General features: G+C 40.6%; 1 protein-coding gene across 14 annotated transcripts in view; it reads right to left on the bottom strand.

The window, feature by feature from the left end:
- The window catches only part of DNAH14 (dynein axonemal heavy chain 14), a 477,343-nt gene that overhangs the window by 21,360 nt on the left and 438,863 nt on the right, over positions 1-17,120 (bottom strand). For 12 of the 14 annotated variants that reach the window (XM_053307834.1, XM_053307849.1, XM_053307840.1 and 9 more), the window contains 9 exons: positions 16,951-17,107; positions 16,213-16,423; positions 12,973-13,075; positions 11,981-12,208; positions 8,695-8,892; positions 5,868-6,067; positions 4,240-4,421; positions 2,924-3,117; positions 1,035-1,147 (listed from right to left, as the gene is read on the bottom strand). In XM_053307834.1, coding sequence (XP_053163809.1) covers positions 1,035-1,147; positions 2,924-3,117; positions 4,240-4,421; positions 5,868-6,067; positions 8,695-8,892; positions 11,981-12,208; positions 12,973-13,075; positions 16,213-16,423; positions 16,951-17,107 — 1,586 coding nt within the window. Of the gene's footprint in view, positions 1-1,034; positions 1,148-2,923; positions 3,118-4,239; positions 4,422-5,867; positions 6,068-8,694; positions 8,893-11,980; positions 12,209-12,972; positions 13,076-16,212; positions 16,424-16,950; positions 17,108-17,120 lie in introns of those variants that run through there. The other 2 variants (XM_053307916.1, XM_053307924.1) reach the window with 2 other exon arrangements.

The following is a 17,120-nucleotide window of genomic DNA, read 5'->3' on the forward strand; positions in this document are numbered from 1 at the left end:
TTCTGGGACTGATTCCCACAGTCTGTCCATCATTCAAGACTTATTTGGAGGAAACTGCCCCTGGCTATCATATAAAAGAAGCATTACTCCCATTTTTTGCACCCCATGTTATAAAACCAGAATGGGTGGGCAGAAAGTTCTCAAAACTCATGTGGTGCTAGCACACAATGGGAGTTTTAAATGTGTGAACATTCAAAGATTGGTCTGCTCATTGATTTTTGAGTTTCCCCTTGATCCCAATGAGGAAATTATGATTTAAGTTGGAAATTCAGGTGCAGCTACCCCTAGTGGTGGCCCATGTTCATTGCACAAGTTTGCTCAATTGTAGGTCCACCCCCAGTAGCACTATGTTCCTGCCAAAGAATGGAGCTACTGCCACAAACTAGCCCAAAGAAGGTGTAGCTGGAAGGCTATGTGTGTGCACTTGTGGGGCGGGTGGGGGTGGGTGGGTACAGCTCACCTGGAAGTTTCATTTGATCACTAGAAAGATAAAACTAAGCTGCCCTTGTCTTGCCTGTAAAGCTGCCTTCCTTAACCAAGGTATGTTGAGCAGGGGTGCAAGAGAGAGGAGTCAAAAGGAGAGGGAGGAAATGGAAAATCAAGAGAAAGAATTTGTTTAGATAAGCTCCTGCTTCTCTGTCACGAGATAGATCTGGCTTGGAAGGTCAAAAATGAAGCCCCTACTCAGCAGATAAGTCAAATAGCAAGATAGGCCAACCTCCCATTCAGATGGAAGGGGCAATCCCTGAAAGATCAAGAATGCCTTCATGTCTGTAAAGAGGAAACACCAATTCTAATAAACATTTAAATTATTAAAAAAATTATATACTAGATTCAAAAGAACAGTTTGCCTACATAGAATACGTAATGTTCATGTTCTTCAGCTGGCTTTCAACAGTAACTATGGCAAACATTGCTATTCAGAACTACTGTATTAGCCTTGGCATTTTAAGTCTACTCTTTCTAAATCAAATTCCTAATATTTATATACTTTCCTAGTTTTTTTTTTATTGTTTCAGTATTTTGCATTTTACCTTGACTGCATACAGGTGATAACTTGACTTGCCCACATAGCAAAGAAATTCACTCGTATAATCAGGTCATCAATCCAGGATGCCAGAGATTTACATGAGTTATAGGAATGTTGCTGTTTTGTAATGGCAGAGAAAACACAATTTTATGATGTTGTTGTTTTTAAGTAAGAACAAAATAATTTCTCAACTGTTCTTCCAAAACAGGGGAAATCGTTGTCTGCTCTTTCTAAGTAGGCAGTTTACAAGTGGCATGCCCATCTAGCAAAAAGGAGGGAAGTATTATAGCATGATCATGCAGGGATGGGACTGCCTGTGTATTATGGTGGCGAGATAAAATAGCATTCTATCATGTTATTTTACCTGACCTCCTGTGGTTTCTCAAAGCTTTCCTTTTGCACTAATCATGCTAGAACAGGTATGTTAAATTTCAGAATTGCCTGCTGAACATGTGTGCCAGTTTTTTAAAATAAATTTGTGGGAAAATGGCTAAGTTATGAAGAGCAGAAGTTGAAAAGCAAGCATGAAACTCCCCCACCTCCTATATTTACAACTGGAGATTTGCTAACTAATAGTGAAGCCCATACTGACTCAATTTCTTTTGGAAAGGTGTCTTTTGATAGTCTGTCTTCCCTACAAGAGCCTTTCATTGGTTTGTCAAAATAAATATGTTTTGAATTTCTACAACTTAAGAATGTTGCTCTCATTGGGTTCTATGGTTATATGTTACTAAATGCCCCAGCTTTTGCTTTTGCCATTGGCCTATGCAGGTAGTAGATTGGAGCATGGACAACCTAGCCAACTTGTGTTTCCATGGTTGATTTTGTAAGCAACTACAATATCTCAGGCTGAACAACAGGTCTCATACCCCCCATGGGATAAACATCATGGGACATCAAATTCCCTTGCTTTTTGCAGTCCAGTTGGAATTTCCACACCCATCAGTGACATTGTTAGCCAAAGGGTTTTTGCTTTAATTGGATATACATTAGACCCTGGACACTTTCATTCAACTGCACAGCTTGCAAGATGTTTCTTAAGAGAAGGACTGGATGCAAGCCTTTATCTTGAATGACCATGAATAATGCAGGGCCCTGCAAGCAACTAGGACATAGATGAAGCTTCTTGGGACCAGTACAAGAGTTCAGTAGCTTGTATCCAGGGCAGTACATATTCTGCTAATCCCCCTGCTTCCGTGACAAGAATGACCTGTATAAATTAGGCAAATTTACACCATTCTTTATGGGGAGATGTGACTTCCTAGCAGCCAAGCAAGGAACTATCAGTCATGAACTGGCTATGGATAGCATAAGACAGAAAGCTTCAATTTAAGAATTCAGTTTTGCATTCTATGAAAAGTTATTTACATAGCTATGCTCTACATCACTTCTAAATGAGGATGCTTGCTGCTTATTTGTTAACATCATTTACAATGCCCTTTAAATTTTCAAAGGTCACAACATAGACTTTAGAATGTGCTAAATTAACCATTACCAAAATCTGCAAAGTAGTGGCCGAGAATGAAAAGGTGGCTGAGAATTCTGCATTTAGAAAAAAGGCCAGATTTTGCATGTTCAGAGTAGATTTTTTTCATGGTAGGGGTTTTCTTAAAACAATTCACTGTTTATTAACTACAGTAAAGTGCTCAGGATGTCCTAGAAAAATGATTATGCACAATCATAAAGATAAGGACCAGAACATTACAAGTGCTTCTCTTGGATCCCTTCTGAAAGTGAACTGTTTTCTTCTACATGTTTTTCTAATAGAGAAGCCTGCAATATATATATTTATGTTCTGAGGCACCAAAGTAAGCAAAAAAACATTGCCAACTTCAAAATATATAACATGTATGTTGTGATCTGCAGGAAAAAAGTGAGAAAGTGTTCACTTACCTGCCACTGATCAGGCACTTTGGCTTTCAGTAGTGAGTTATAAAGCTCTTCCATTCCTGTGGTGAAGATAATCTCACCTTTGGTACCTTGTTGAAGTGCATGTAATGACTGAATTATTCTGGACAATAAATTATTATATTGGTCAATCTCTTGATGTAAGACAGTTAACAAAGTTGAATGGATAGGACCATGACCTAAGGTGGAAAAAAAGAACATATTCACTGGTAGCTACTCCAGGGTGCTTTCCAGATCATCCCTTACCACAGTGTCACTACAGATCTGCAAAGTGTGCTCCTGTAGTTCCTGTGTTGTGACACCGCAGTCCCTGAGCTGACAGCAAGGTACAGTTCACATTTCTGATGCCTTACTTCAGATTTTTTTTTGCCACGTTACAGTCTTATAACATCGCATGTGTGGTGCAAATAAATAGCTGTATTTCCCCGTTGTGGAGTTTTCACAAGACTGCTCCCCCTGCTGGTGGCTTTGCGCAACAGCCTTTATTTACAGGTTCAATGTGCTCTGCCCAATGCCAAAGCATTTTACTGCTGTTGAGTGGATAATCTGGAAAGCACCCAGAGCTTTTAACTCAGACAGTTAAGCAGAGAAAGTCGGCTTTTTCAGGCTGTAGATTCTGGGCGCCATTAAAGGGTAGAAAATTGTCAGTGATTTATTGTTGTATATTTACTTGGAGAGGAAATATCATCTGAATCTTGTGCCTCAAGTATAAACATTGTTTAGGTCAACCCTTATGTACAGCAGAGTTATTCATTCTCTCTCTTTTTAAAAAACAAATATTCATTTGAATTAGCTCATAGGATATTTACTTTGTCCTATGACAAAAGTGAGGGGGGAAATAGGCATTTGATTTGTATAACTGGATCACGTTAGAGATGCTACTTCACACATATGGCACCTTTATACAGAACTGTACAACATCCCTGCACCCTTCTGAGGTGCTCACATGAGGGCCCCAGTCTTCTAAACGGATTCTTAGGCTTTTAGGTCCAAGTTATTTGGGTGGTGGTAGTGGTACAATAACGTGTTGCTGCACCCATGCCTGGATCCCAGGGGCTAAAAACTCAGCATCAAGCTGCTATTGAGTGTATTTCCACACACATGGCGAACATTTAACAGTATAACCATTTAGAAATCTTAACATTTTTTATTATTGATTGATTGATTTTATTATTGAATTTATTCTTCATCATATAGCCACAATAACAATTAATGGGTCAGAATAAGTCATATATTTTGGTTTTTCATCTTTCTAGAAATTATAAAAATACTATGAACCTTATGTGAACTACATAACTGACCTTTTGAAGCTTTCAGGAGAGCTGCCCAAACAGGGCCTGATTTGAAGCTTGCAAGTGTAATTTTTTCTCTGGATGAACCTTCACTACTAGGAGCCACTCCTGAATCTTCTACAGTCAATGGTAGTCTTATTAGAATATCAGATGCTATTTCCAGTACTATTTCATCTTGACTCTTTCCACCACTAGGAAGAAAAACAAATATATTAGAAGGGTGTAGCTACTATTGAACAGGGGAGACATGTTCCTAGGCTCCTGGTGTCCAGAGGCCCCACTTTGTTCCCCCACTGATCACCCTCTCACCTTCAACCAGTGAACAAAATGCTCAGCGGCTAGGAGAGGCAGGCAGCACATCAATGTCCAATGCCTGCAACAGCCCTTCATGCCAATTTGCCAGTGTGCTTCGGACATCAGCACAAGGGATGTGGCTAGCATTAGGACATGGACATGCTACCCATTGGCCTTTCCCAGCCAGCAAGCACTCTGTTCACTGACTTCCTTGCTCACAAGGGAGAGAACGGAAGCACCCAGCTGGAAAACAAAGTGATTGCTGGCTGGAAGACATTGATGGGCATTACATCCATGCCCTGATGCCCGCCATGCCCCTTGACACCAATGCAGCAACTGGAGGTCTCAGAACCACAACACAACAAAGTGCTCACTGGTTGGAAGAGGACATATGGCAGCACATCTGTGCCCTGATGCCAGCTGTGCTCCTTGACATGGACACATCAGCATCAGGGGTGAGACTAGTGAGGGGACCCATTTTTAAGGCTGGCGAGGTCCCAGAGTTATCTTCAATTTTGCTGTGCCCCTGATCTTAGAGCTAAAATTATGAATGCAAAATTTATCAATTTTTGATTGACAGCATGCTGTTCATTGTTTCTTATCAAAGGGATAGCCCTAAATTATGAGTGTGGTTTGTCTACCTGATTTGTAAAGCAAATGTCCCAAATATGGTGAATATTGACATACTCATGTAAATGCTAGCAATCCCACATAAATTTTGTGAATGCCTGAAAATACATTTCCGCCTTACTTTTCAGACATATCAAAATGAATGCTGACAATCACATTTAAGTGATCGTTAACATTTAGTGATGTATCTCATTTAGAGTTTTTTTGGGGGGGTTCACAAAATGTGTTTGGGATTGTTGGCATGCACATGGGAATGTCTACAGTTGGACATTCACTGTAACCAACTACAAACAATGTACATCAGTTTGGAGCACAACACCAACTGGCTTATGTTTTAATTCTTTTTTAAAAGATGAAGAGTTTCAGAGATCCAGCAAAAGCCTATGAGCACACACTAGCTCCCACAGGCTTGCATAGGGCTCATTGGTTGCCACTTGTTCACCTAAGGACCACAAAGGCTTTGTGTGTCTCTGTCAAAGCTGAGAAAACTGAGAGTTCAAGAACATGAATGGGCTGGGGTGACAGAACAGCAAGAGATAAATAGAAACATCAAGAAATTACCATTAGATGGGTTGGGGAGGAATGTAAAAGAGAGGCAATTCCCCTGTTTCAAGATATTTATTATTTGGGAAATCAGTGGGCTTAAGCATGCTTAACTGTGTGCTGTGTAATATGTCCATATTCTAGAAAAGAAGAAAACTCTGAACAGTGACCTGGTGATGAGGGTGTCTGTACTGAACGTTGGCTGAGTACTTATAATTGAATCAATGACTTTTTGTGCTTCCGATATTAAGAATGCTTTTTCAGCACAGTAATGCATTCCAAAAAGTTCTGGAGAATCGGTGTCTGGGAGAGATCGTAGATAGGCTCTACAGTCTTGTAAAGTATCTGCTTCAGAGATAGGTCGATATACCTGCAAAACCAATTATTAATGCTTTATTTTCTCTGCTTACATAATATATGTGTTAGTGCAAAGTGATAGTCAATTAACATATTTTTAAAAGGCTGCCTCAATTAATCTAGATTAGCTATCTAATCTTACTAGATCCCTCTCCCCACCTCCTCAATGGAGGCACTTGAAATCCAGTGGATCTGATATTTAAGATAGACACTTCAAGAACAGATCAATGTCATATAAACACTCTAAAGTCTTCAAGCTGGCAAACTCACTTCTGAGTTTGTGTTAGCTTTGCCTCCCTTCTGAAGGTTAGTTCTTTGGCTTCTATCATTTTATCTTGTTCTAAGCATGAGAAAGAGCTAAAATATTGGGAACTAGCTGTCATTAAGGTGCTACGACACTCTTTGTCTCAATCGGTGATGGATCTGAAAACACAGTATAAGAAACTGATTCACCATAAGAAAATACTGGCAATGAAAGAGTCCTGGCAGTTGCTGATACAGGCTTCCAGATTTTTAAAAAAATCCTCTAGACTTTGGTTGCTAATCAGAGGGAGAATAAGCCACAAATCAGTACAAGATTAGTACTTGATCCCACCTGGAATATGGGAATCCCATTTTTGTGCCCACTTTATGGGTCTCCTGAATTTTTCCTATATGATTGATGGCATGGACTTTTCCATCCCAGAATGGCCTCCAGTTACTCCGGGGAGATTGATAAACTGGTTGGGCAACATAGATCTGAGAAGGCATCTGGTGAGGATTTTATTCCCATCAAACTGATAAAATCTAATCTGGTGTGGTGGGCTCCTGTACTAGCACCACGTTTTACATATATTAATCAAACTGCATGTATATCTCTGCATATATTGGGGCCTGTCTATAATTATCCCGATCTTTAAGAAAGGTAACAAAACTGATCTAGCCAACTATAGGCTGATTAGCCTCCTCACTATAACTGGCAAACTTTATGCTAGACTCTTATATTGGAAGCTCCTTGATTGATTCAACCGAGAAAGTGTACTGGCAGAGTAGTAATGGGCGGTATGTTAAGGAGAGTACCCTATCTGAAGAGATTGTGCCCTTGTAGGAATGGGGATGTTGAGACAGTTGGCCACGTGCTCCTCTACTGTTCTTTTTATCATGATTTACGTTTTAGATATATTACCCCTTTGTTTTTAGATATCCAAATAATTCTGATAAGTTTTAAATAAATTTACTTCTTTCTGACATTCACATCAACATTTCACAGGAGGCAGCCAGGTTTTGTACGGCTGCAATTAAGATCCGCACATGGTGTGTTAGAAATGGTTAACCTAGGTTTTCAGGTTGTTTAACCTTAACTTATTTTACTCTTACATTATAGCTTCTATATATGTATTCTTATATATCTGTATCACTATTTATTCTTAAAATTCTTTTCATCTGGGTCTGAGTTGAAATCTGTTTATCTGATCAACGATAACAATAAGCTGAACTGAACTGAGATTCTTTGTTGGTTTTGCACTCACAATATTCTCCTTTAGTTTAATTTAATTACATTTAAAGTTTAATTACATTTCATATCTTTAAACAAACATTTCAGTCCAACAAGTATAACATGTAACTGTGACTGCACAGAGACCACAAAGGAGGAAGAAGGAAGTAATTACATTTGACCGATGTCCTAGGGTTGTGCAGAGGTAGGGCGTGGAGGTTTCCCCTTCACATATTTAAAGTTCTTGTATTCACTCACTCACACATTTGGTTTGGGTCTCATGTATACATCTCTGAAGCTTATGAAAGTACTTGTGGAACTGATGAAATTTGGTTCATTACATTGCTTCTCATCCTAATTTCTAGAAATGTCTGGAAATTGGATATGTCAATTTTCCAGGCATTTATAATAACTAGCCGACCCTGCACAGAGCACCTGTGTGCTCTTTGGGGCCGGCGGTTACCTCTACTTCCCGTTCTGCCCCAGTCTCTGCTTCCGGACCCAGCCACATGTCCTCCCCACTGCCACTTCTGCCACCCCTTTCTTTCCCCCCTCCTGGGCCTTGCCTCCCCGGCCGGGCCAGACCCACCACCTCTGGCCTCCACGGCTGAGCCGCTGCCATGGCAACCAATCCTCCTGGGTGCGCCTCAGCCAATCAGGCGCGTCTGCCACCCAGCCAATCAGCTGGGCTCCGGGATGCACATTCCAAGGCACACCCAGGAGAATTAATATAATAGATTAGGTTGATGAGAAATATAATGTATCTAATTGTACAAGTATTTTAATAACTTTTATCCATCTGTGCATGAAATTAAGGTATTTTTTGTGCTCAAGTGTGTGAGCACAAAAAATAACATGAAAGGAGAACTGCCACACCCTGTGTCTCAAAATTTTGTTTCATGTGCTATGTTCCAGCCTGTCGCTGAAAATACTATCTCCCACAATCTAAGGACTGTTGGAGTACATGAAAGAGGAAATACCACACTTCCGCTTCCATTCTATGGGAGGTGTGGCTTGGCTTGCAAACCAAGTGCCTTATGTGTTCTCTAATAGCCAAACAATGTCTATACTCTTGTGAATGAGTCAAATAGTGAGCAAAACAATCCTATATAAAGTTATATAATTAGGTTGAAAATGCTGGAAAATATATAATTGCTTTTTCCTACCCTGTCGCTAGAATAAGCAAAATCCTCTTCTAATACAGAAGGGTTATAAAAATGGTCCAGAATGCAAAGCAAGCACCGACGGTCCCAATCATCAGATACACGGCCTCCATACACTACTTCTCCAGTCAAATAACGTAGAGCTGCCCAAGAAATCTCCTCTTGCTTTTCAAGAAGCATCTCCAGCATCTGAATGGAAATCTTGGAAAGGCCAGGATAGAATTTGAAAAGGTCTTGATTAATATTACTCCTGTGGTTATGTCTAGCGATCAGAGTTATTTTTTACATGTAGAGCTAAGATCAAATACACTGCACAAGTAGTTACATATGCCAAAGAGTAGGGGTGTGCACAGACCGGCTGGCACGGTTTGGTTCAAATCTCAACCTAATTTGGACCAAACCGTGGGTACTGGTTTGGTTGAACCAATCAGCTCAGCCAGCCAGTTCAACAAACCAGCTCGAACTGGTTGTGATGGAACCACTCGAACCGGCCCGGTTTGCGACAGTCTGGTTCTCTGTTAAATCTGTTCTGCACATCCCTACCCAAGAGGACTTTGAAACTTAGGGGAGTTTCAAAAGCAGTTTATAACATGGTGTAATGGTCTGCTGTTCAAAGAAAAACACTTGCCTAAAGTATATTTTTGGATCTGAGCCCATATGAATCATTTCTATGTGCAAATGTACCCTTCACTAGTCCTGCTGCTGGTGCTGCATATACCAGAAATGTTTTCACTCTCCTTTGATGCTGGGCCTCATGCAATCTAGCATAGCCCCAACCCCCATAGTGTTGCGAACTACACCTGGTTTCACACTCTGTATAAGCTCAAAGGGGAAGAGGCAAAGTCACATTATACACAAACTGAATTGGTTCTTGGAGATGGTGACCATGTAGGATCTGGGTGTGCAAACAGAGATAGAGGGAGACACACTCAGAAAGTTCAGTGGGCTTTATTATAGAAAGTTGCTTATCAGGATAAAATTCAAACAGGTCATCCAAATTAAAAACATGTTTCCGATTCAAGGTGTAGTGCAATGTGCCTAGCTAACATATGTGTGTGCAATCAGTAATTACAGCTATCTAACAAATCCTAATAAAACATTTAGAGACAAGCAGAGAAAGAAGAAAGGGCTTAGGAGAGAGATGGCAGTCAGTAGGGAGGAGGGAAGTGGGGAGCAGGCTATGCTGTGCATTGAATAGGCATCTCACTAGGTTCACGAAGAAGGCTTCAAAGGACTTTGTTGCTGGAGCTTAGAAACAATGCAGGTTTCAAGCAGTCAAGTAGACTGGTGGTAAATGCTCAGAGCAAAGCAGAGAGAGAGAGCACCATGGCTGGTGCTCACTCGCAGCGCAGTGAGCACCAGCCCACTTGCAGCACACGGAGTGAGCACCAGCCCACTCACATGGCTCACTCGCAGCAGAGGTCACCGACGGTTCCTGTCCATGGAAAGAGTTCCTGCTCTAGCCCCGTGGCTTGAACAGCAAACTCTGGGGTCACTCTTGAGCAAAGATCTGCTGGTGGGCAAAGCTTGCTAGCTCTCTGTTCAGTCTGCTCCTTCCTTATAGTTGTTTCTACCTTTGATCTCCATAGAGTCTATTCAAAATATCAGCATCCTTTCTGGATCCCAAAAAGGTGACAATTTGCTGTTACCCTCTGGATATTGTCTTTTAATTATTAGTATTAGTTCAGGATATTAGCTCAGTCCAGGGTGAGTTCCATCTCCTGTTAGCTGCTGTTTTGGGGAGGAGATTGTTCTATTGAGATTTGCCCAAAGCAAATCTGCTTCTCTGAGCTTGCAAATGGGCATCTTTTGTTGTCCCCAGATTTCTGGTGCCTGGTCCCTGAGAGTGTTAAAAAGGTGTTAGCAAAGAAGAATCAAAGCTATAGGTGTTTTCTTTGTGTGCATCTACCTAGGGTGGAATTTCTAAAGACAGCAATCGGGTATAACAATACTTCTAATTCTACATAGCAAATGTCTCTCAGAGAGAGACAGGATTATCCCCTTTGGACAGAGCAGAGCAATCGCCAATGATTAACATAGGCTTTTTGCAGGAGGAAATGTGAGCCCAGCTCCTAGCTTCCCCCAAAGACATTACCTGAAAGCAAGCTTAGGCAATTTCTAGGAGTTTAATCATTTTACTCCATTTGAATTCCTGTTGCAAGGAGTTCAGTGGTACTGGCAAAGATCAGAACTCAATCTGGCCACTGGGCTATGAGTTCTGATTCAGCACAAATGAGCTGGGCACCAACATATCCAAATTACTAGTGTGTGTAAATATTCCTGCCATGCATCTGTAAAGGCATTCCACAGTGATAGTACTTGAATATGTGTGAGATACCTGAAACCAAGCCTGGCCATTGTGTCTCTTGATTACCCATTTCACAAACATTAAGAAACAATGCTGGATTGCTTCTTCCTTCATGGAGCAATTACCACCTGTCCAGAGGTAATTCATGAGGCCTGGATGTCATGCCCTGGTCAGTTCATCTTGAATTCAGGCATTAATTGATTCCTTAATAAAATGGAATCAGACACAGGCCTGGATTCCATATAACTCTGGGTTGGTGACACGGGGTTTATTGTTGGGGTCAGGGTGTCCCCAACAATAGGTGTCTTAGCAGGTTCCAACAAGACTTCCAAATTTCAGTATCCCTTTACCCTCTCTCCCAGATCCTCAGCATCAACATTTCCCACACAGTCCTGAACTACACAGCCAGTCCCCCCCCGCCATATATACATCAATCCTGATCCAGCTACAGCTACCTCTTCAGACTGCTTTATCTTCCACACCAGATATCCTGCATTATGATTAAGGATCAGAGAGCCAGATGGATCAGAGCCAGAATATAGTTTCCATGCTTATAGGGTTGTGGGGTCGTCGTCGTCATCTTCATCATCATCGTATAAAGCACCCAAAAATTACTAGGTGCTATACAAAAATGAAAAACAATACAGTCCCTGCCCACAGAGTTACAAACTAAAGTTAAAGACAAGATACATGAAGGAGGCAAGGCAAGGAGGCTCAGTCAGGAAAAGAGAAGCATCTTAAGGGAGAGAGTCAGATATCAGGTGAAAGGGCATTCCAGCAGTAGGAATTGCAAGGGGAAAGGGACACAGGCAGGGAACCAAAAGGGTAATAGAGTCTCAAGGCATCTCCTCACTCTTGTAGTTTCTAGTTAAAGGAATGGAAGCACTGCTGGGCAGCTATTGTTTGAAAACCATGGTTATAATATATGTTATTTCATTTTTAATCAACATTTTATTTGAAATGTGAAACTCTTGCTCTTACCTCCAGATCTGAGGAGTTAAATTCATATGGGATGTTCCAGCCTAAAGCTCCATATTTCTTTCTTTCATGGGCTACAGCATTAAAGAAGCATAGACTAAATAGCAGCCGTTTCCATGATGGCCCGCAGGTAGTCTTGTTTAATATAGCTTCTGTTACCTCTCCAATACCACTTAACTCAAATGTATGAAGCAACTTCCCTTTTATACCTTGAGGAGATTCTATTACTATCTTTAGAAAACAAGAGATAACTTATGAATAAAACATGTAGACCTCAACAACATAAATATATAATATCTACTGAAAACCTTACAAGTGGATCTTAAATACATGGAAGTTCCATTGAGACCAATGAAACTTAACTTTCACATGGATGCAATACAAAGCAAGTCAGGCAAGCTCAAGTCCTACTGACAAGATTTGAAAGGTAAGCTTTATTTGTTTTTATATTGCCCATCTTACAAGTGCAAATCAGTTTATGCATGGCAACTACCTTTCCCTCTTAAGAGTCAATGGATCTGCTGAATTATTCATGACAAGCAGATCCCAACATTTTGCATGCTACCATAAAATTTCTAAATATGGGTTGAGCAGTGATGCAAAAATGTCAGCTCACACTAACCAGTTCAAAATGAGCAAGGAAAAAAACAGTCTCTGTGAGTACAGTTATTGTGTCCATTGGACTTCAGCACACGTAACTTTTCCTGAATTGTTCCCAAATTGTGCTAAGCATGGGAATGAGCAGCATGTTACTCAGCATGGGCCTATGGCAGAAGAAAGCCACTCAGTTAGAAAGGGGTTTATTCCAGAGTATAGGCAGGCTTCAGACTAATGGGAGCATACCTCCCTGTGATAGAGAATACTGAGTTCCCTGCAGACAAATGTTGTATGTGTGGAGAGCTTGGGGTCACAGTTAAGGAGCACATCAGCACAGGGGCAGGGCTTCTCAATATGTTCCTGTTGGCATTAATTATAAGAATTCTTACAACTCTTACCTTAAGGCCATTTTGCAAGATAGGAATGGGAAAAGAAGGATCTGGTGTTGAACTTAACCACAGTCGGAATTGAGGAACTATATTTGCATTTGATTGGGTAAACCTATGGATACAATCAATTTTGGAACACCATTACCATCTGAAAACAGGATGCCAACTTGCAAAGCACAAAGTTCAATACCATTTAAATAAAGATTCATTTGCACAAGGCATTTCCCCCACACCCAGGCCACACCCCTGGCCCTGAATCTGCCTCACCCAGCTGGTGAGTTCACCGACTGGGAGTGTGAGGCATGCCCCTCTCCTTCCCAGCCAGCATTTGCTGGCTGGCTCAGGGTCTCTCCCCCCCACCCCCGCCTTGCTCTTAGCAAGGCAGAGAGGGAAAAGTCTGAGCCAGCCAGTGTTTCAATGAAACGCTGGCTGGGAAGCATCCTTGGAGGCCACTCCCCCTGTGTGAGATGTAGGGGGCGTACTCAGTGCCTGGATGGGGCTATTCAGCCCCATTGCAAAGTTTCCCCACTCCATTCAGCAGTTCATTGAATCACTGGCCAGGAGCTCCTTTCTTTGCAAGGCAGAGAAAGAAGTTCCCAGTCAGCTATTCAACTAACCAGTAACTGAGGAGGAGAAACTTTGCAATAGGACTGATAAAGAGAGCGCTCTTCTAGTTGATCAGAAAATGATGATTCTGAAGAACTTGAGACATGATCTGTATATCTTGGATACCTTGGTACAGTGTCAAAGATCTGATCAGGAGACTGTCAAAGCAGGGGTATAGATGAACACTGAAAGAGTGGAGTGTGCAAGTAATCTTCCCTGAAGTTTATTCAAATGTGGTCATCAGACCTAGGGAGAAGATTGTCCTGCTGTCTGTTTTCCTCTATTCCCCACCCAATTTCTTTTTCTGATGGATCCTGCAATTTAGTTTTTGAAGGCTCCCTGAAAGGAAGACAGACTGAGGATTGGTGGGGGTTCCTGACTAACAGAAAGAGGCTTTAGCCTGCCTTCCCGGTCCCCAGGGGCAGAACGTAACCAAAAGTTGAATGTTTTCCTATTTATAAGAGGAGCATTCATTAACAACTGTATAATACACAGCAATATATTAATAATAACTATTCAATCCAAGCATAATGAGATTGTCTGGAAGTTTGGTCTAGGATGCTATCAATATGCTGATGACACCCAGATCTATTTCTCCATACCAACTTCATCAGGAAATGGCATGACCCCCCTAAATGCCTGCCTGGAGGTGATATTGGGCTGGATGAGGGATAACAGGCTGAAGTTGAATCCAAACAAGACGGAGGTACTGCCTGTAGGCTGTCGAGGCCCGAGAGATGGTTTAGATCTGCCTGTTCTGGATGGAGTTACACTCACGCTATAAGATCAGGTTCGTAGTCTGGGAGTTCTCCTGGATCCCAAACTCTCCCTGGTTTCTCAGGTTGAGGCGGTGACCAGGAGTGCTTTTTATCAGCTTTGGCTGATACACCAGATTCGTACATTTCTGGAGACAAATGACCTTAAAACATATGCTGGTAACCTCTAGGGTTGACTACTGTAATGCACTCTACATGGGGTTGATTTTCTGATCAACTAGAAGAGTTTGGAAACTATAATTGGACCCTGAAGATGTACCTATTTTCCCAGGCTTTTAACTGAAACCCAAATTTTAAATTTTAATGTGTTTTATCTATTATTTTTATATTTTTATAAATTTTAAATGTTTTCTATTTTATATTATGTTTTAATTCTGTACACTGCCTACAGATTTAATTAATTAAGATTGATTTGCTTTGGTGGTGGTGGTATGTATTCAATATATGTTCACTTATGGCATAAATATTTTATTGACTATTTTATGAATATTTTATTGATTAATAAAAGAATCAATAGACAGCTTTTTAAATGTTTGATTCATGCCATAATGGCCATTGGCCAATATGGCATTATGGAATCATGGTCCAATCTGACTGCACTATCGATCTCCAGATGAACCAGTTCACCAGAGTGTTCAGCTCTCTCTTCAGATGCCTGACAACTATGAAGAAGAGGTGTTGCTCCACCCAATGGAGAAGATGTATCACCACTGGGTCCCCCTGTTAGTTTAAGAAAGATTTGACATTGATTGCATTGGTGTAGACAAGCATGTTTCAGACATGGAGCAAAGGTCGAGGACTCCAGAAAGTTTATGCTGAAAGATGGCTCCCATTAAGAACACATTCCCTTGTTGAAGAGTACCACACAGTGGGCTTCCTACCCCTACAGCAGGAGTTCTCAACCTTGGGTCCCCAGATGTTGTGGGACTTCAACTCCCATAATCCCCAAACAAAGGTCACTGGGGCTGGGGATTATGGGAGATGAAGTCCAAGAACATCTGGGGACCCAAGGTTGAGAATCCCTGCCCTACAGGCTAGCCTCTGTTGTTATTACTATCTCTGTTGGGAGAATCCATGGGGCTATGGGAGAATCTTGAGTCAGGGAATTTTTCTTGATACACAAAATCAGGGATCAGCAAACTCTTCTTGAATACAAATGTTGGCTTCAACTTGAAAGAAATTTGATCCTGGAAGAACAATAAGAATGGCTGCACTGGTCTGGAGTGAAGGGGGGCCCACGGAAGACATCCCATGCAGGACACAATCATCCCCAGGAACCGAGCTAAAGGCTGAAGGCTCATCAAGTTGGAATGTTCTCCTTAAAAAGAAGAAGCTTTTTAAAGGAAGTCTCTAGAAATGAAAAAACAGTAATGTTTGTTCATTTATTCAACCCAACAAATAGCCGCATCTTGTGTAAGGTAAAGGATTTCTGTACATGTGGTGATTCTCTTTATTAAGTGGTGAATCTCTTTATTTAGCAGGGGGAGAGCAACAGGCCCCCCTGGTGGCTGTTGATGGTGTCTATCTTATGTATCCTTTTTAGATTGTGAGCCCTTTGGGGACAGGGAGCCATTGTATATATGGTATGTATGTACTGTCTGTCTGTCTGTCTGTATGTATGTATATCAATGTAAACTGCTTTGGGAACTGTTGTTGAGAAACATTATATAAATATTTGTCATATTCGTATATACAGATAAGATTTTTTTTTTTAAAAAAAATATTTTTTATTTTAAGAAAATGGCTATAGGACATTAGGGATGATCACATGCTTATTTGATTCTCATTGCATTAATATCAGCCTGCTCTGATCCCTCACCTATCTGCAAATAAATTTCAATTACAAGTAAATTAAAATAGCACTTACGAATCAACAATTGTACAAAGCCTGGGCATAAATGATGCTGCAAGATGACAATTCTGAAGGAATACCCACTGTCCACTTAGCATCTGTGCTTTATATATCAGTTGTTCAGCTTTGCTCCCTTGACCACGTCCTAGAGATATCATAATTATATCTTGTGTATTTCCTTTTATTTCCTGGGCAAGGCGCAGGAGGAGAGCTGTGACATCCACACCTGTGCAATAATACTAATTTATTTCCATATCCAGAAAATTAAAATCTCTCATTTAATAAAACTATTTAGAAATATACCTCCATATATTGGACTAATTAAATGACAGGGATATAATATTAGTGCAAAATATATGTTGCATTGTAAAATAATTAGCAAGGAACTTATCATGGTTTATTGTATCATTAACACAATGCCATAAAAGATGATTGAGTAAATTATTTTTGAGGAAACAACTGGACTGTTTTTCTGCTACAAGTTCCACTCCATTGCTCACAAATAATAAATATTTTAAAATGTGAATTGAAGTAACCTAGCAGGGACCCATGATCTATCAAACAAACAAACAAACAAACAAACAGTTCAAATACAAGCTAGTTAAGGGTTTTTGTTTAAAAAAATAATTAAACAACATATTATACTAATGACTAACTTAAGTTTGTTTAACTTTAACAGTATTGGGCTCATGTTATTTAATATAAAGATTGATTTACAAATGAATTTTCATAATCAGTTTATACATTACTCACCTTGAGTATGGATGAGAATGAGCGGTGTTATGCAGTCTGATTCTTCATATACTTCTTTCAGATTAATTCCTCCAGTCCGAATATATTTGGTTCCCAATTTCTCAACTATAAATTCTCGTATTGCACTGGTTGAGCTTTCTGGCCGGAGAACTTTTATCTACCAAAAATTA

The sequence above is a fragment of the Hemicordylus capensis genome, chromosome 1 (genome assembly GCF_027244095.1).
Source record: "Hemicordylus capensis ecotype Gifberg chromosome 1, rHemCap1.1.pri, whole genome shotgun sequence".
Lineage (NCBI taxonomy): Eukaryota > Metazoa > Chordata > Lepidosauria > Squamata > Cordylidae > Hemicordylus > Hemicordylus capensis.